Source organism: Pelobates fuscus, chromosome 12, assembly GCF_036172605.1.
Source record: "Pelobates fuscus isolate aPelFus1 chromosome 12, aPelFus1.pri, whole genome shotgun sequence".
NCBI classification, from domain to species: Eukaryota; Metazoa; Chordata; class Amphibia; order Anura; family Pelobatidae; genus Pelobates; species Pelobates fuscus.
Window position 1 is genome coordinate 130,192,764 of NC_086328.1, and position 19,647 is coordinate 130,212,410.

At 43.3% G+C, this 19,647-nt stretch overlaps 2 protein-coding genes across 2 annotated transcripts in view; one reads left to right on the forward strand and one right to left on the reverse strand.

Moving 5' to 3' along the window:
• The window catches only part of ELP4 (elongator acetyltransferase complex subunit 4), a 228,612-nt gene extending 226,373 nt beyond the window's left edge, over window positions 1-2,239 (reverse strand). Inside the window, exon 1 of the mRNA XM_063438894.1 lies at window positions 2,047-2,239. Within this exon, the coding sequence (XP_063294964.1) occupies window positions 2,047-2,221 (175 nt within the window). The 5' untranslated portion in view covers window positions 2,222-2,239. The remainder of the gene's footprint in view (window positions 1-2,046) is intronic.
• Window positions 2,240-2,385: 146 nt separating this feature from the next.
• The window catches only part of IMMP1L (inner mitochondrial membrane peptidase subunit 1), a 60,375-nt gene continuing 43,113 nt past the window's right edge, over window positions 2,386-19,647 (forward strand). The window contains exon 1 of the mRNA XM_063438571.1: window positions 2,386-2,452. The gene's annotated coding sequence lies outside the window, so the exon portion shown is untranslated. The remainder of the gene's footprint in view (window positions 2,453-19,647) is intronic.

Consider the following 19,647-nt stretch of genomic DNA (forward strand, 5'->3'; position numbering starts at 1 on the left):
ATCTTGTCTGTCAAACAAAGCCGCGGTGTCTTGTCGTCGAGTGCGTGGAACTATTTTCGGACACTCGACGGCACGAACACCGCTAGGACTTCCATACGCGGGTAATTTCGTACGAAAACTACCGAACAGAGCGGCATTCTCCAGAAATAAAGACACGAACGGGGGAAATGACACAAACTAATTGACGAACCAACAAAGTGGATTTTTCGGGTATTTTACAAGTCCCGAACTAGACCGGCTACACAGCTAAAAACCCCTGAACCGATCTGGGTGATTTTTGGATATGTTTGTCACCCAGATCGGGGATATCAGGGGATATCACTTTTGTGGGGTTGTCATGTTGTTTAGGGGTACTTTTGGATTACTTTTTTGTGCTGGGAGATAATTGAGTTAGATAGGCTCAGCTCTTGATTCAATTATCTCACCAAGCACAGAAGAGGGAGGTTTCAACTGTAAAAGGGGAGTGTTGTAAAAACATGTTGATTGGTGTAACAGCTGTCACCCTGTGCCCCACAAGGTACAGGGAGCGTACCCCTTGTATGGGGAATTGTCATAAAAGACCAGCCTGTGGCATCCGTTAAACAGTTTGTTTTACCCCTTTATGAAGTCTTGGCTCATGTTTGGGGGATTGAGAGCTATAATCACTACTTTGCTCTTTTTCATCTGGTATTTCTGGAGAAGCTGCACGGATCTCTCCTACAGGGATACTAGGATCCGTTACACTGCCATTTATCAGTAATTTGCACTATTAAACTGCAAAAACTAAAATTGCCAAATTGGATACATTTTTCACCTCACTTATAACTCCAGCTTGACTAATGCATCCTTAATTTAGCAATTCGGTTTTAATTCATTTAAGTCTAGTGAATAACCATGTGATTGTATTCCTGATATTTCACACGTTGGTAAATAACTTTGGTTTGATTCTATCATAGGCTGCTTTCTTTCATTACCAATGCCAGCAGCTGACTGACAGCCTCCCTGTGACAGCCCCTGTAACGGAGTTCCCTGTACCCCTGGCCGGGTACCTCTGCCAAGGACCGCTTCCTAGTTACCCACAGTCGTGGCTTGACTGGGGTTCTGGAACCGCTCACTCCTGGAGCCGAATTGGGAACTCGCTCTAATCACCCCCAGGCACAGGACAACACTCAGTCCTGGGAGCTCTAGTCCTTACAAGGACTTTCCCTGTTGAATCCTCCACACTGGAACAAGCTGGAGTAGTAATTAGCCCTTTCCCCTCCCAGTAACCAGACGACACATACTTCTGGGAGTACAAACTGGAATGCTTTAATCTGGCCAGATGGCCTGCTTTTATACATTCTGAACACAGACAAACACGCCCATAACACTCCCACACAAAAAGGATAATCCCTTCACATGGACCTGAGAGGAGACTAGTTACAAGAAAACATCTAACACTCCTCCCCTGTGCCTTAAAATTAAAATTGCAGGGTATTTTGTATGGCCCATAATCCTGGGGCAGGAGGCTGGCTAGCAGGCTCCTCCAGGAGCTCGTGGCAAACAACCAGACCACAGGACGTTTGTCACAGCCCCCCTGTTACAGTGACAGCCTCCCCCGGTGACACTGTCACAGCCTCCCTGCGACAGACCCCCGGTGACAGCGACAGCCTCCCTGCGACAGACCCCCGGTGACAGCGACAGCCTCCCTGCGACAGCGACAGCCTCCCTGCGACAGCGACAGCCTCCCTGCGACAGCGACAGCCTCCCTGCGACAGCGACAGCCTCCCTGCGACAGCGACAGCCTCCCTGCGACAGCGACAGCCTCCCTGCGACAGCGACAGCCTCCCTGCGTCAGACCCCCTGCGACAGCGACAGACCCCCAGCGGCAGCGACAGACCCCCTGCAACAGCCTCCCTGCGACAGACCCCCTATGACAGTGACAGTCCCCCTATGACAGTCCCAGACCCCCCCCCTGACAGCGACAGACCCCCGGTTACAATCTCTGCCCACACACCTACAATGTGATCCAAGGAGGGCACCCCGGTGACAGTGACAGCCCCCCGGTTACAATAACTGCCCACACACCTAAAATGTGATCCAGGGAGGGCACCCCGGTGGAGAGCAGGAGCTGCCCGTTGTGCACGGAGGGCCGGGTCCCGCGGATAGCCGGCAGTTTCCCGCGGACCTTCCTCCTAAAGCTTGTCTCGGCTCCAACACACACATCTCTGCAGCTCACGCTTTGACCACCGGGCGCCGCCATCTTGCTTCACCCAGACTCAGCGCGGTGCATTGTGGGAGCCGAGACAGCCACAAGCGGCCAATCAGACAGTGGCAGCCGGGCGCAGAGCCAATCACTGAATGGCTTACTAAGGGGTGGTAAAACACGCTCCTCCTCACAGCCCGGAATCAAAACATCAGTGAGAGCTGCCAGGGGATTACATGTCAGTTGGCAACAGCGTGTCCGTCCAGATAGCCGGGGCACAGTGTGCAGGTAACTGGGGAACTGTATCTACATAGTATTATTAGTATTATACATAGTGTTATAATTATTATTATATTTATTATAATTATTATACATAGTGTTATAATTAATAGTATTATTATTATTTTATTTATTATGATTATTGGAGAATGTATCTACATAGTGTTGTTGTTGTTATTATTATTATTATTATTATTATTATTATTATTTATTTATTTATTATATCTCCAGTCTTCCTGGCAATAGAAAGGGAATTCTGTATGAGTAACCCTGGTATATGATTTATATGACCTTGCTCTTAATGTAGTGTGTATTACTATAAAGAATGGGCTAAGGTCATATTCCTAAAGTGAGGATTTCACCACGCATTGCAATGACTAGCTGACTGGTTATATATAATCCTTAAAGGACCACTATAGGCACCCAGACCACTTCAGCTCAATGAAGTGGTCTGGGTGCCAGGTCCATCTAGGGTTAACCCTGCAGCTGTAAACATAGCAGTTTCAGAGAAACTGTTATGTTTACATTAGGGTTAATCCAGCCTCTAGTGGCTGTCTCATTGACAGCCGCTAGATGCGCTTCTCACTGTGATTTTCACAGTGAGAAGATGCCAGCGTCCATAGGAAAGCATTGAGAATGCTTTCCTATGGACTGGTTGAATGCGCACGTGGCTCTTGCTGCACATGTGCATTCAGCCGATGACGGCCAAAGAAGGAGGAGCGTCACCAGCGCCAAGGGAGCCTGGCGTTGGAGAAAAGTATGTGTTGAACCCCCTTCCTCCAATCTCAGCCTGGCAGGAGAGGGACCCTGAGGGTGGGGGTACCCTCAGGGCACTATAGTGCCAGGCAAACGAGTTTGTTTTCCTGGCACTATAGTGGTCATTTAATGTGTTCATCATGATGGGCTCACGTTTGGGCTATGCAACAAAACTCCAAATTGTAGAGAATTAACGATTGGATTGCAAAATTACAGCCAAAATAGACCATTTGTGACCTTTAGCTGAATTGGTGAATTTCTCCAAATCCACAATTTTTGCATAAATGCTACAGTTCACAGATTAGTGAATAAATTCCTGAGTTCAAAATGTCTCGTTTGTTGGGGTACATAACCTCTCGATACTTTTGGGCTAGCACTGCTCATATCTACATTAGCTCTTTGTTAGCTTATCGACTATGGGTGCTGTGTTTTAAAGGAGCTTTACAAGCACTATAACCACTGCAGCCTGTTGTGGTTATTCTGCTCTCCAAAGGTAAATAGACCGTTTGAGAACAATTTGACAAATTCCATGTAGTCTACTTGGAGCCTGCTGACAACTCCCTCTAGCCACAGCTCCCTATGTCGAGCAGTGCAAAACCTGAGCACTCATCTAATTCTTGCCAGTTTTGCGCTACAGGGTTTAGCTCAGGGGAGCTAAAAGTACTTGCAGGAGCCACCATATGTAAAGGAGGGGGCACCTAGAGGGCCTCAGGTATGTTGTATGTCCATTCTCAAAATGTATGACTTTTTACCCTGGGAAGGTGCCAGTGGGCTGTAGAGGTTATGGTTTCTTTAACCCCTTAAGGACCAAACTTCTGGAATAAAATGGAATAATGACGTGTAACACACGTCATGTGTCCTTAAGGGGTTAAAGTGAAACGGTTATTCTTGACCCTATGATGTTAAATAACACTGTTTAAATGTCCTGCCCCCCTTAAATAAGTATTTTACAAACTTTGTTTCCAGTGCCCAGAAGGTCCGTAGGCCTTTTCCCCGCCCCTGATCCGCCTCCTCGGCTGACATAATCCGAATTGATGATCTCAGCCAATATAATGCTTTCCCATAGGAAAGGATTGGATTGGCTGAGATCGTCAATTCTGATTATCTCAGCCAAGGAGGCGGGAGGCAGCTCATCGAGGGACATCTAAGGGGTGCAGCTGCAACTCAGCACCGAGGGACATCTGCGCTGGGATCTGGTAAGTAAAGGGTGCTTATTTTTATTTATTTATTTTTTAAATTTTTCTTTTATTGAGGCACTTGCATAAGATACAGAATACATGAGAAAACAAAGAGTTGTGGTAGTCGTACAATTGAATAAGTTGCCATTAGTGCAGAGGTTTAACTTTTACGAAATTCAGCCTCTTTTTTTTTTTTTTTGTAAATAATAAAACCGGTGTAATCATGCTCTGGTAAACAGGCCCGTAGCGTGTGAATTTTAAAACTTCAGTTGCAAATGGGTTGCCTTTATTGGCATATGGTAATAACAAGGAACCATTATCCATCTCCTGAAGGTAATATTAAAGTTAACTAGAAGTGAGCCTGTGTATTAGTGTGAGCTCGCAGAGCACGCTGTCTAGATCTATTAAGGACCTGATAAGGTTATACTATGCGTATGGTAATGCTTTAGGCACGGTCACATGTATAGAAGAGTTATGGTATTAAGTTCCTTGACCCCGGAACTCAAGGGGGTGAGGAGCCACATAGGAATTCGGGTCAATATTATTACAGTCAGTGCCTCACTGACCTTAGACTAGGGTTATAGGCAGTATTAAAGGACCACTCTAGGCACCCAGACCACTTCAGCTTAATGAGGTGGTCTGGGTGCCAGGTCCTTCTAGGGTTAACCCATTTTTTCATAAACATAGCAGTTTCAGAGAAACTGCTATGTTTATGAATGGGTTAAGCCTTCCCCCTATGTCCTCTAGTGGCTGTCTCATTGACAGCCGCTAGAGGCGCTTGCGTGCTTCTCACTGTGATTTTCACAGTGAGAGCACGCCAGCGTCCATAGGAAAGCATTATGAATGCTTTCCTATGTGACCGGCTGAATGCGCGCGCAGCTCTTGCCGCGCGTGCGCATTCAGCCGACGGGGAGGAGAAGAGGAGGAGAGCAGGAGGAGATCTCTCCGCCCAGCGCTGGAAACAGGTAAGATTTAACCCCTTTCCAGAGCCGGGCGGGAGGGGGTCCCTGAGGGTGGGGGCACCCTCAGGGCACTCTAGTGCCAGGAAAACGAGTATGCTTTCCTGGCACTAGAGTGGTCCTTTAAACATAGGCACAACATTCGTATAGCCCTGCAGCTCTCAATGAGCTTCATATCTATCTCTATATCTATCTCTATATCTATCATCATGCTATTAACGGTTGTCGAAAAATAAAATAATATGTAAGTGAAAACAAAGGCAAAAAAGAACAATGAACATTAACATGTGTAGGTGTGCAATTCCTGTTGCATTTCTGCCATTGTTTGCTCAGCCTGGAGCAGTGGAACTGCTTGGTGTGAAGATCGCTATGTTGTCTACATCCCAGTGTGTAGGTCTGTCATTCGACTGGCCCGTGTCCGGCATGGCGAGTCCCAGTGATTGCATGAATGCGTGTGCATTAGCCATTGAGGTCAGTCTGTATCTCTTGCCTTGCTTCTCCACAATAAGGGCTCGTGGGTTACCCCACTTGTATGGGACAGCTGCAGCTTTAAAATGAGTGGTTACTTCTCGCAGGGAAGCCCTCCATTGTAGTGTCAGTAAACTGAGGTCATGGTAAGATCTCAGTGAGTGTTGGTCAAACATATATGGCGTTTGACCTTTGATAGCAGCCATAAGTGCTTCCTTGTCAGCCCGTGACCAAAAACAGAGTATAACATCATGGGGGGGAAGGGGGGTGAGTTGGTGGGAGGTTGTCCGGGTAAGTGGTAGAGGCCATCCAGGGCTAGGCCTTTAGACTGTTTATGTGACAGCAGGGCAGAGCGCAAACACATGATAAATTGTGGCAGTTCACCTGCATCTGTGGTGTCTTTGATCCCTCTCTACTTCAGATTACGCATTCTTGCGTTATCTTCCAGCTGGCCCACTTTGACATTCAGTAAAGTGCGCTGGTCGGTTAGATCTTGTATTTGGGTTGCAGCTGTGTTTTGTTTGAGTCTTATGCCTTTAATGTCGTCTTCTGTAGCTTGAATGCGGCCAGACAGTGTGCCAATTTCTCTCTTTAGTGTGTCTATTTCAGATGCAAAAAAGGCTTTAAGGTCGGCCACCATGGTCTTTAAATCCTGTTTAGTGGCTAGCACAAGTTCCTTTATGCCCAGTGACAAAGCACTGTTGCCCCTCCAGCTGTGGTAAGAGCTGGTCTTCCTCCTGGTCCTCCTTGTCAGAGGCCAAGGAGAATCCTCAAGGTAAGTCTGGGAATGCATCTGCCATCTTGGGCCCTGGAGGTCATTAAAGGAGTAGTCCGATATTGCGGGTTTGTCCCCCGCTAAACCCTCAAGACTTTCGGGAGTGTTTCCCCATGGCTTTCTTCATCGTGTGGTGCTGTTGGAAATCGGTTATCGCTGTATTGCAGGCCATTTGCCGGATCTCAGGACTCCTGCAGCTGATCAGAGCCCTGGCTAGCTCCGCTCCCTAAGTAGGGTTTTAGACTGTTTACTTACTGGGAAGGGCAGAGGGAACTGTAATGCCAGGAAAATGGCTCTGTATTCCTGGCACTACAGTATCCCTTCAGTGTTTTAATGTTAAACAATACACAGCAGCCAGTCATCTCTGTGCATCCTGGGCTAATGAAGAAACATTACCCTGAGCTTCAATGGGCATTTGTGAATCAGTGAAAGTGGCAGCTGATAGCTTCAGCTTATCACAGCACCCGTTGTGGTATGAATTTGTATGCGTAGAAGGAAGTGGGCAAATTCTGCCTTGGCCATACCATCAATAATGGCTATGGACCCTTATTTAGTAAGAAACTGCCTGAAAATGGTTTAAAGGGACACTATAATCACCAGAACAACAATAGGTTATTGTATTTGTTCTGGTAGACTCTTACTCTTCAGTTTTTTACAGTAAGCACTATGCTTTCACAGAAAATGCATTGTTTACATTACAGCCTAGGACTTCCTCAGATGGCTGCTAGAAGTGTTTCCTGGGGCAGTGCTGCACAGTGTGCAGTAAGGCCATTCAGTGTCTCCACTGATAAGCTTTAATGTTCAGCTATCCCTATACTCATTATATACAGTTTCCTTTTACGGTGGCTGTAGTTAGCACTGCCTGTTGGTTCTAAAAAGTTGAAAGTAAAAAGTATAAAGGTGTCCTGTTTAGCCATTGAAAGGCAACATAAGCCGTTGTCCTAACTTAAAGGGACACTCAGGAAATGTACCGCCTGACAACGGCACTTTGTGCTTACTGAAACTTAAATTCAGAAGCCAGATGCTGCCTGGGGAACCTACAGAGTGGCACTGGAGGCTCACTTAGGGGTGAAATCATTTGAGAACAGTTTAACCTCTACGGTAAGAGTGTGCCCGGGGGACTCCTTCCACCATAAAACTTAATCTAGACTACATTGTTATGGTTACTGGAGTGTTCCTTTAAACATGGACCATTACATTGCTCAGTTAACCTTATAAAATGTCATGAGTCTGCAATATCTGCTACCATACAGCTCCTACCACAGCAATAAGCTCCCCCCATCTAATCTGCCACCACTTCACTTGACTGAAGCCTTCCCCGTCATTTCTTAACCTTGTCTCTGGTATCTTAACAAATCCCCTCCAATTATTCCCTGTTCTTCATCCATGTGGCCACCACCATGGCTTCTTCTCTGTGCAAATTCAAATTGACTCTGGGCATATAACCCAAACCGGTATACAGACCAAACACCTGGCCACTTCTATTCTTCTCGGGACAGTCTCTTTTAATTTTTTTTATTTATTTTTTATTATTATTGACATGTTCATTTTGCCTTGCAATATTATATCATATATCAATGGATGTAAACAAACATTTATATTCCCCTGTTTGATTGTAGTTCTAAATTTTCTTTTGTTATTTAAAAAAGTTTCAATGAAAATATTTAAAAATAAAATGAAACTTTGTTAGTTTAGAAAAAAAAAAAAAACTGGCTCCAAACTTTTTTTAGTTGGCTCCTAGATTCCAAACAAATTTGTCAATCCCTGCTTTAACCTGTTCTATTTCCTTTTCTACTAATTAATGTGGTGACTAATCTGCGTTAAACGCTTTGCACAAGATTGCTATGAGAAATGTAAAATAAATGAATTGTTGCCTAACATTGCTGTATTTTGAGGAAGCTGAGCAGGATTTGGACAGCTCTGTCATCACGTGAGCAATTTAAAGCACAGCCTTATGGTATTCAACAGGACTCTTTTTATTTAATGTGTAATTAATATTACACCTGGGTAAGTTGTTGCACACATTCCTCCGGTGTTTTTTGCACAAAATAATCACACCACCTCCATGTATGGCTCCCTTTAAAACCTTGATATTTTTGTGCCTGTGAAGGAATTTTAAAAACACGACCTCGAAGGACTATTTCCGTTTTTATGTTATTCTAAAGTGTATTACACATTTTAGGGATGAGGAAAGTAACACTTTGAGTTGAAATGTTGATTTAGAAAGAGGTTTTGGCTGTGAGACAGGATGATGAGCATGAAGATATAAGTATGGATGTATGTAACGTGTAAAGGTTTTTGTTTTGTTTATTTACTTGCTTTGATTCAACAACGGTTATCAAATCTAGACCTTGATTAACAAAATTTAGCATGATGCTTAATTGAGAGAAATTTGCTCTTTAAATTTCCAAAGTTGCTCATTTCATTCTGTGATCCTGTCTACTTTACTGTTAACACCATTTAAAGGGGCACTCAAAGCTGCAGTTGTCCCTCCTATTGCAGTGTGTTAAATTGATGATAGGATTATTTGGGTATTGTTTTTGTAGTTGTGGGGTGTGGGTTCTGTGTGTCTTTTTTTTTTTTCTATTTATTTATTTTATTCACCACAAGTTCTGATGGGTTTCTTCACAGATTAGTGATCAAGACTATTGCTCTGTTCGTTTCATGTTTCATTCATAATGTTAGGATCAATTTAGCTAATAGCAGCCCTGGTGCAGCTGCTATCCGCTTAGGCAATGTTAGGAATACAAACGTGTATTATCTAGTTTTGATTATACTTACCTTTCCCATACAACGAGACTCCCACTGCACTGCAAAACTCTCCTGTGATGTTATTCGAGGCCCAGTCCAATGCAATGGTCCAGTCCAATGCTCCTCATAGCAATGCATTGGGAACCTGATGGGAAAGCTTGATTGTGCGCGTGGCACTTGCCGCGCTTGCCCATTGGTATTTGGCCAGTGCCTCTAGTGACCGTCACTATGAATGCTACTAGGCTTGGATATAACCCTGCAATGTAGACATTGCTGGTTCTTAAAAAAACAAAAACAAAAGACCACTGCACCCAGACAAGTGATGTGGACTTTAGTAGTCCTTTAATATTTTGAGTATACCCGCTTATCTCAACTAAAAGAGCATAACCGTTCATCTATGTGTAAAAGACCACAGCAGTTTGCTGGTGCCAGAATGGACTAACGTCATGTCACCCTGTTCCTATACTCCATAGCCAGCGGTAGATGGGCCAGTTGGGGAGTTTCCACAGCAACTGCAGTAAATGTGCTATGCTTGGGAGAGCAGAAGGACTTCCTGTAGGAGGTCTTCTCTGCTCTCTTTTGTCAGTCAATGCCTCCGCATTCATTGTCTGCCGAGGCATTGACTGAGACCTGGGAGAAAAAACTATTTTTATTTTTTTCAATATGTATATTTGCTAGTAAAAATCCTAGCACAATTTATGGATGAAATATTTCAAAACCGCATTAAAAAATTCCGCTACAGGTATCTTTTTTAACATTATGGTCACCAAGTATTGCCACCTAATGTGGGGCCTTTCAGTCATGCTTTTTCCAACCACAGCAGAACAACATCAGGGATAGCCCATCACCTTGGTATATGCTACATTTGATGCTCACTTGTGTAATTGTCTTGGAATTAAGTTTTCTAGAGTTGTTCTGCACCTAAACATTGTGGTTCTTCACGGAGGCTCTTGGTGTCTTATTGACCTTGTATAGAGCCAAGAATTCTAGTATCCATGTGTGTGGCATTGCGTCTGTACACAGATTGTTGTTTCCAATCGCCTTCTGAATATTATTTATTGACTCCTATGCTCATCGAACTTGGAGGCGATGATGATTGACAGAACCTTCCATGTTGTGGGGAGACAGGATACTGGTCGGTAGTTAAATCATGCTGTTCCTTTTGTTAGGGTCCTTGTGCCTTGTGTTTGTCAGTAAGGGTGAAAGCCTGTAACGTTCATTTTTGCTGCTAGGCGTTAATGTAGTGTTAGTTTATGTCAGGTCCTGGTGCTGATCCGCTCTTGTTGTTGACTATCTCGCCTGTGATGGTAACTTCTTGTTGTAGTAGAGTGCACTGTTCTGCTTTCATGTGTAGTAGCCACAGAGCCTTAGTGTTGCGTGATTCTTCTTTCTCCCAGATGTTGTTGGTTCTTGGTGTTTATGATGTTACCCTGGAGCTGTGCATACACCTTGTACGGTTCTTTGGTAAACAGGGCATTTTATTGTCTAAGCCTCTGCTTCCCTGGTGTATCTGCATAGCCTGGTTGCCAGTGCTGTCAGCATTTGCTTGACTGTTTCCAGAGCCACTGGTATGGGCATACAGTTGCATTTCCTCGGTAGCCAGGATCTATCCTTGAGCTTGACCTCTGAATTTCATCCGGGTTCCTAACCTCATTATTGGTTGCCATTATCTTGGCTTCCTGTCTGTCGCTATGATGGGCAGTGTTGTTTCTCATTCAGTCTGATCTTGTTGTCAAGCTGTTAGAGGACCATTGATGCTGTGACACACATGAGCTTGTTGGTCTCTGTGATGGTGTTGGTTGAGATTGTAAATGGTACCTCATTAACCACTGCTTGCATACTGTCTAGTGGCAGATTTCCAGTGGTCTTTGATAGTCTTGTCTGGTAATCAAGGACTGCTAGCTTTTCTATCATCATCTCTCTTGTATCTGATGTTGTGCAATCTTGGGGTACAGATCCATATGGGCAAACCCTCTGTAGGAAGAGGTGTGGGTATGGGAATTTCTCCATGGATATTACTGCACGTGAGAGGTGGGTTGTCTGCACTCGTGCTTCTATACTTAGGTTGTTTATTTATTTATTTTTTTCACTTTTGTTTTGGAGCTTGTAGTCCTAATTTCAGAAGGACTTCTATTTATCTCCCAGCTCAGACCCTCCAGTATTTTTTTTATAATTTCTGCAAGCAAGACACCTGATGTGGAGTGCCTCTGTAAGCAGTGCCTGCTTAGCCTTTTTCTCGTTTGACTATGGGAATTATTTCTTCATGGCTTGTATATGTTTTGTGTAGTCCATCTGATTCCATTTGGGATACTAGCTTATCCTTGACCATGTTGGAAGGTTAGGTAACTAGCTGATTTGGTGTAATGTACATGATCGTCACTTATTCATCCACAGTTCCCATGTTTCATGTAGACCTTTTCATTGGGTCTACTGTTGTAGTTTAAAAAAACAAAAAGGGGGAGGATTCTAAAAAAAGTATTAACATGTGCGATTAACCTTAACCTATGTGTGTTCCACCGTGTATCCTGTCATCTTCATCTCTTCCTGTTTCCATTTTGTCTCTTTTCTCATATTCATTACTAAAAAGAAATGGAAGTGCTTTTGAGCATTCAATATTCTTCTGTAGGCTCATTGGAACCGTCATTAACGTTTCTTTATTTAAAAAGATTTTTTTAATATAAATGAGCAAACAATAAATGTACAAGCTTTTATAAAGCAAACAAACGTATCCCCCCCTCGTTTATTTTTTCCCCCCATACAAATATTTTTGCCATTGTGTTAAATCTATATGATACAACAGATTTATTTCATTATTTTTTTTGGTTAATGCTAAGGCATTGAGACCGAGCCAGTGACTTGTTTCATCTGTTGTAAAATCTCCCGACTGTTTTTTTAAAAACGTATTATGTGTTATCATAAATATTGTCCGTTTCTTTCTTGGTCCCAGCATATCTTTTGTAAACACAATTGAAGAATTGCCTGATCATCAATAGCTTTATGCTCCTAATCTTCTTAGTGGCGTCTGCCATTCTTCTCTCTCAAAGCCTCATCCCTCATCAATTCTGGAATGCAGTGGCATTAGGTTCTGCCAATTAACCCCTCTGCATACCGAGAGCTCTGTCGTGCTAGCCTTCGCAAACTTTTTGTCTGTAAACGGGTTAACGTTGTACAGACTAGAAATCAGATTAGCCGCTAAGTCACCTGACTGTGGGACTTGAAGTCATGTGATCCCATGCTTCATGCTGTGCGCATGCTGTGCGACGAAACAAGGTATTCGGGTCTTGAAATGCTTGTAAAGTATTGAACAGCATGAATGTGGAATTATGATTGCAAAGAAGATGACTTCATTTTCCCTTTTATACTTGTATGGATAGGGTGAGAGATCAGATTCTCTTGTACCAGATATGTCTGTATTCATGTTACAACAAGCACACCCGGAAACTGCTTGTAATTTTGTTTTATTTTTATTCACCTTGCTGGTAAATTTTTACTTTCCAGATGGGGAATAATTGCATTTATATCTTCCAAATCGCAATAATATAAGTTTTTCCGCATAGACATTGAAATTTCTAATGTACCATTATTTAGTGGCCGAGGATGCTTTTGAATTTTTATGAGGGGGAAAAAGTAAAATGAGTACCTGAATCAAAAAAGGGAGAGTGAGTGAAGTTGGACTGGCCAGCTCCTACACGCTCCAAATAGGTTACTAGAGGTATATAAGGGGCTTGACCCCAGATAATGTCAAAAAGAGAGCAAAAAAATGAAAACTGAATGTGGGAAACACTCCCATCCCATGGGTGTGGACCAAATTCGTTTCCAAATATATACCTCAAAATGTGAAAATCACATATAAAGGGTAGGGGGAGGGGAAAGGGATTAACCTTTATTGAAAAACAAATACAATTAAAGTTAAAAAATTGGCTACAAAAGGTGCCAATATACAATAGGACCTAGAAGGTGGGCAAATATGGTATCCTAGAGTTAATTCTGATGAGGAGTCAAAAATCTCCAAAGTATTGGTATCTCAGTAAAACAGAAAAACGAGGAGGGGCAGGGGAGAAAAAACAGGAAATATTCATATAGGTACTATAAACCCCTGTATTGGAGGTGTTAACACAGAAAGTGTGTATATAGCACTATATGCATGCAGGTACATCAGCTTGTCATGGGGAGTAAAAAAGGGGGGGGGCTGTGGTTACTGCCAAACAATGGGTGTATGAAAAGTGGGATGCACAGAGGTGGGGGAAATGCTCCAAACACTGGAGATACAGACTTGCTGCTACACAGCGCCGCTAGTATCCACACCTCTCCCACAAACCACACAGACGTCTTAAACTTGCCCTGGGCTAGCTGTCTAACTCACATCTGTGAGTGTCAGAACTAACTGCTACTTCAAGGCAGCCTCAAGATGTCCCTAACTCCCCAAACAGTACAACATGCAAAGTTATATCAAGGTCTCTCCCACCCCTTAGTAGATAAACCACATAAACAATATAAAAAGTATATCAAGTGTTCAGAGTATTAACCCACCCAGATAGGAGATATTAGTTGGGTATCAAACTCGGTCTTAGGAATCAGCATTGGCTCAAATCATTCCATATTTAGAGTAAAAAATATAGGGAAGAGCATCGGCTCGAAATATTGGGATTTTGTATTTATTTAAGCTTACCTATTGGCACCAGGTTAGAAATGTAATTTTTAATGTGTACTTGTTGGCTGTGTTACTGTGTTTTGTTGCTTTATGGCTTTGCCAGCTATTGCATTGAAATATACCGTATTTATCGGCGTATAACACGCACTTTTTCTCCCTGAAAATAGGGAGAAAATCATGGGTGCGTGTTATACGCCGATATCCTACATTTACTTACCTGTCTTGAAGCGTGGGCCGGCTTCACAGCGCGCACCGCGGAACTGGAACTTAAATTTCAGGTTCCGGTTTCCAGGGGGACTGAAAGGAAGTGTGCACACTATTGTGTGCACACTTCCTTTCAGTCCCGCCGGTACTGGAACTTAAATTTCAGGTTCCGGTTTCCGGCGGGACTGAAAGGAAGTGTGCACACTATTGTGTGCACACTTCCTTTCAGTCCCGCCGGAAACCGGAACCTGAAATTTAAGTTCCAGTTCCGCGGTGCGCGCTGTGAAGCCGGCCCACGCTTCAAGACAGGTAAGTAAATATGGGACAGAGGGAAAGTGCACTAGGGGACACTATGGGAGGGGGGGGGACACACTATGGGGGGTGGAGAATACTATGGGGGGGGAGAATACTATGGGAGGGGGGAGAGAATACTATGGGAGGGGGGAGAGAATACTATGGGAGGGGGGGGGAACACTATGGGATGAGGGGGGGGAATACTATGGGAGAGGTGGAAATTTCCTGGAATTTCCTTCTGGAAATGAGGTGCGTGTTATACGCCGGGGCGTGTTATACGCCGATAAATACGGTATATATTTTTTCCAACATTACAAATTGTGAGAATTGTTGTCACGTACCATTTTAAAAACACCAATATTGTTATGAATCACAATACTCCAGTAGATCTAAAGGCTCAGCAAAAAAGCTAATTTTTAAGCTTTATTTTCCCTTCAGATTAGAGGCAGTGCTTTACCAATGGGATTTCTAATCTGGAGGGAAAAATAGGCAGGCAATTCTCCAACTTTTTTTAAGACCCTCCCCTTAATTAAATATATTCCTTTAAATAACAGCTCACCTCAAACAACCCCAGTTCTTTGCCTGCCTTCGGCAGGGGAGGTGTGCAGGTTTTTGCTCCACAGGAAGCAGGTGAGAAGGGCTGAGGTTTGGGAGGCTCTGCTTCCTTTCAAGGTAAGTATAGTGTGGAACGGCGGGTTCAGCCGTTTTTTATGCCGTCTCGTCCGCGCCAGGTGCCGGTCAGACGAAGGACGCAGGCGTGCGTCGGCTGGGAGGTCCTGCGGTGGAACGCACGTACAGGTTATGTTGCGTTCCACCAGGGATTCGCGGAGCGCTATGCACATGCGCAATGCGAACCTGGATTCAGGCGCCAAATCTGAACTTGGCGTTTTTTCGTTCAGTGGCTACAGGACTTAAAGGAGCAACCTCTGTTTGCCAGGAGCTCTCAGATCTGTTGCAAGTGTGTTTCTCACCTGCCCTCCAACACACTGTGAGGCCATTTAAGGTAAGACATTTAGCTTTTATTTTAAATGGCCCCAGACTGAATCTTAAAGGGGAAATACATTTTTTTTTTTTTTATTTCTCTTTCTTTCCTCAGTATGTCTAATCCAGAGATTCCAGAGAAAGCTACAGAAAAGGGGAAATGCTCTACAAAATCCAAGCATTTAAGTTGCTCGATATGTTTCCAACCTATGCCGGATGGATATAAAAACAAACTTTGTTCTCTATGTTCCAAAGAGGCTTCGGAGGAAGATAAAAAATCTGAAATGTCCACATTTCTTAGCTGGTTACAGCAGAGTATGCAGCAAACATTTGTGGATATGCAGACGGCAGCTATGCAATCAGCCCAGGCTTCGGTTTCTCAGGTAGTAAAACATTCAAAGAAAAGGCAGAGATTGTGGGAAGATTCAGATACAAGCTCAGGTACTGGTGCTTCTGATTCTGGAGAGGATTCAGCTAGTGATTCATCTGAGGAGGAATCTGCTTTTCCAGAAGAAGCCATAGGGAAATTAGTAAAGGAAGTGCAGAACATTATGGACAATGGGGTGTCTGGAAAAAGAACTAAAGTTTTCCCTTTACATCCACAACTTAAGGAGTTGGTTTTAAGAGAATGGAAATTCCCAGGTCACAAACCTTTTATTTCAAAATACTTTAAAACTCTTTTTTTTCCACAGAAGCGGATCAGGACTGCCTGCTGGATACAGTCCCTGTAGTGGACGTCCCTATAGCTCAGATTGGGAAGAAAATGGCGTTACCTATTGGTGACTCAAGTGGTTTAAGGGATGTGATGGAGAAGCGTATGGACTCGTCCTTAAAGAAGATGTTTGTTTCTTCAGCGGCCCAAGCGAAAGCTCTTATCGCAGGAACATCCGTGGCTAAAGCCCAAAAACATTGGCTAGAAGAACTAGAGAAGGTTTATGCAGGAGAGTCAAAGGAAGATCCAGTGAAGCTATTAAAAAATATCAAAATGTCTGCAGATTTTTTGGTAGATGCTTCCTCAGAAAGTCTAAAATTGTCTGCTTAGAATTTGGGTCTAACGACAGTGTCTAGAAGAGCACTTTGGCTTAGAAACTGGTCAGCTGACGCGGCATCAAAAAATTCATTGTGTGACTTACCCTTTGAATCTGGAAGACTATTCGGGTCTAAACTAGATGATCTGTTAAAACAGATGCAGGAAGGCCTTGCCTGAATCCCATAAGAGACAAGTTTAGAACCGTAAAGTGGGGATTCAGCCCTCATTTAGAAGTTCCTTTCGCAGGAACTACTATAGGGGTCAACAAAAGAAAGTCTTCGATTATAGAAAGAAAGAAAGAAAGAGACTCACGGACAAGAGAAATAAAATGTTGTGACGCCAGGCCAGTGGGAGGAAGATTGTCTCACTTCCTACATCACTGGGAAAGTACGACATCGGATCGCTGGGTTCTCTCAGTAATAAAGTGCGGGTACAGTCTGGAACTGACGAATACCCTGAGAATTTTTTTTTTTTTTTTATGTTCCAAGGTTCATTCTCAGGAAACAGAGTTAGCTTTGATGCAAGAAGTGTCAAGAGTCCTGCAGAAGAGAGTTGTGGAAGAAGTAACCGTAAGAGAAAGACATCAGGGCACATATTCAAGACTAATTTTGGTACCAAAGCCAGATGGTTCTTGCAGACCCATACTAGACCTAAAGGCCGTAAACAAGTATATTGTAAAAAAGAGGTTCCGTATGGAATCAATAAAATCTGCTTCTCTTCTGGTTCAGCCAAGAAATTGGTTTGCGTCCCTGGATTTAAAGGCCGCTTATCTTCATGTGCCCATGGCAGAATCCAGCAAAAGGCTACTAAGATTTGCGATCTGACCAAGCATTACAAATTTCATCTGCACCCAGGGTGTTCACAAAACTGCTAGTGGTCATCTCGGCGTGTCTAAGAAGTTTGGGGATTTATGTCATCCCTTATTTGGACGACTGGCTTTTGATTGCGGAGTCAAAGGTGCAACTAAAATTAGACCTTCTTACAGCTTTACAAGCTCATGGTTGGCTAAGAAATTTCAGCAAGTCAGAATTGGTTCCGGTTCAAAGGATTCAGTTCTTGGGTCTAATCTTAGACTCAATCTCTATGAAGATTTTCCTGCCAGAGGAGAAGAAGCTAAAGATAAAACATTCAATTCAGAGACTGAGAGAAAAAGGTGTTTTTTCAGTCAGAGTAGCAATGAGTTTACTGGGTCTTTTTACGGCTTCTATCCTTGCCGTCGGTTGGGCAAAAGCCAGAATGAGGCCTCTTCAGAGAAACATTCTACAAGTATGGAATCGACGGGCTGATGAAATTCAACAATCAAACTTTGAGGAGTCTTCATTGGTGGACCTCGTCTCGGTTCCTGCAAGCAGGTCTTTCATTCCAAATTAAATCCTTCAGAATTTTAACAAGACGCCTCAGCACTGGGCTGGGGTGCCCATTTGGGGGACCTGAAGAAGCAGGGGCTTTGGCAAGAAAAGGATGTGAGAACTTCCTCAAATTTCAAAGAATCGAAGGCAGTGTGGATGGCTCTCCTTGCTTTTCAGTTCTAGATAAAAGGTCAGCATATTCAGATACGTTCGGACAATCGAACAACAGTGGCGTTTTTAAACAAACAAGGAGGTACAAGGTCAACAAAATTGGAAAATCTTTGTTCAAAGATCATGCTGTGGTCGGAAGTGCACCTCCTATCGATCTCGGCGGTTCACATACTGGGAAAATTCAACGTATTAGCAGACGCCCTGAGTCGTCATCACTTAAAACAAACAGATTGGTCCCTTTCATGCAGAATTTTCAGGCTTATTTCAGACCGTTTCGGTTGTCCAGAAATAGACCTTATGGCCTCCAGGACAAACAGGAAGACAAGACGGTTTGCATCTCTGAACCCTGCAGACAAGTCCGATATCATAGATGCTCTGTCAGTACCATGGAAGTTCAACCTTGCATATGTATTCCCACCAGTAGTTCTTATTCCCAAAGTGCTTCAAAAGATCAAGTTGGAAAAAGTAAGGATTATCATAATCCTCCCCTGGTGGTCAAGAAGAAGTTGGTTTTCGGTTCTTCTAAATATTCCAGATCACTCCATGGTTCCTCTTCCAACCCTTCAGAGATTTCAGTTGACGGCTTGGTGTCTGAACTCCAGATTTTAAAAAGTAACGGCCTAGATCCTGAGGTCATAACATTTTTATTGGCTACTAACAAAGAGTCTGTTATAGTGAGTACAGTGTTCCTTTAAAGTATCTTCTCACTTTCCAAAAACTGAAGTAAGGGGACCGCTTGGCTAGCTGGAGTGTCTCTTTAATGGAGAGGATAGCTTTCTCTCTGTAAACCAATAGAAGGCTTAAAGGAGACAAAATAATGTTCTTAGTTTTGGTGTTTCTTCAGTTTTTTTACTGTGGCGGGGGAAATAATGAGTGCTTGTATACACATACACACTGCATTTCATTTCCCAATGTAACAAAATGACTTTCAGTGTGGGAGAGTACTCTATTCTGCAACTTTTATTTTTTTTCGCCATGACTTCAACATTTCTGGAGTTCTTACATCTCTAACCATGGCACAGTGGCCGAAGGTGAATTTCTACTCCACAGGCTACATTTTCTCTTACCAGTGGATAGTGGAAATCTGTTTTTGAAATTCTTTATTTTTGTATCAATCCAAAGACCGGTGTAGCTGTATGTGTCAACAATCCCAGAAAGACAAAATTTCCATAGTCCAAAAAAGATACAATGGTTTCAGTTTAGTATAACAAAATAAAACTCTGGATTGACATTTTGAGCTAGTGAAACAATCTCTACTATGCTATAGTGGACATCATCGTGGAAAAATGTGCCCACCCTTTCAGTGGGAACTGGAAGAATGGTTTTGGATATCCCTTGCATATGGAGAGCAATTACAAGATCTTTTACTGTTGGCACCTGGTACCTTCAACATTACACTCAATGAATAAAGATTTTATAGATAGATGCTGGAAGGGCTGCAGTGACCTTGGGACACTGTCTCACATATTGTGGCACTGTGAGAAAATTAAATATTTATGGAAGAGTATCCATTCCTTAATTAAAATGATAGATCAGGGGCGGGACCGGGCCGCCGAGCTGAGCGGCCGCAGGAGAGATCAGCTCCCGCACAATATGACCCAATAGACCCATTCATCGGCTAATTTGAGATGAAAAAT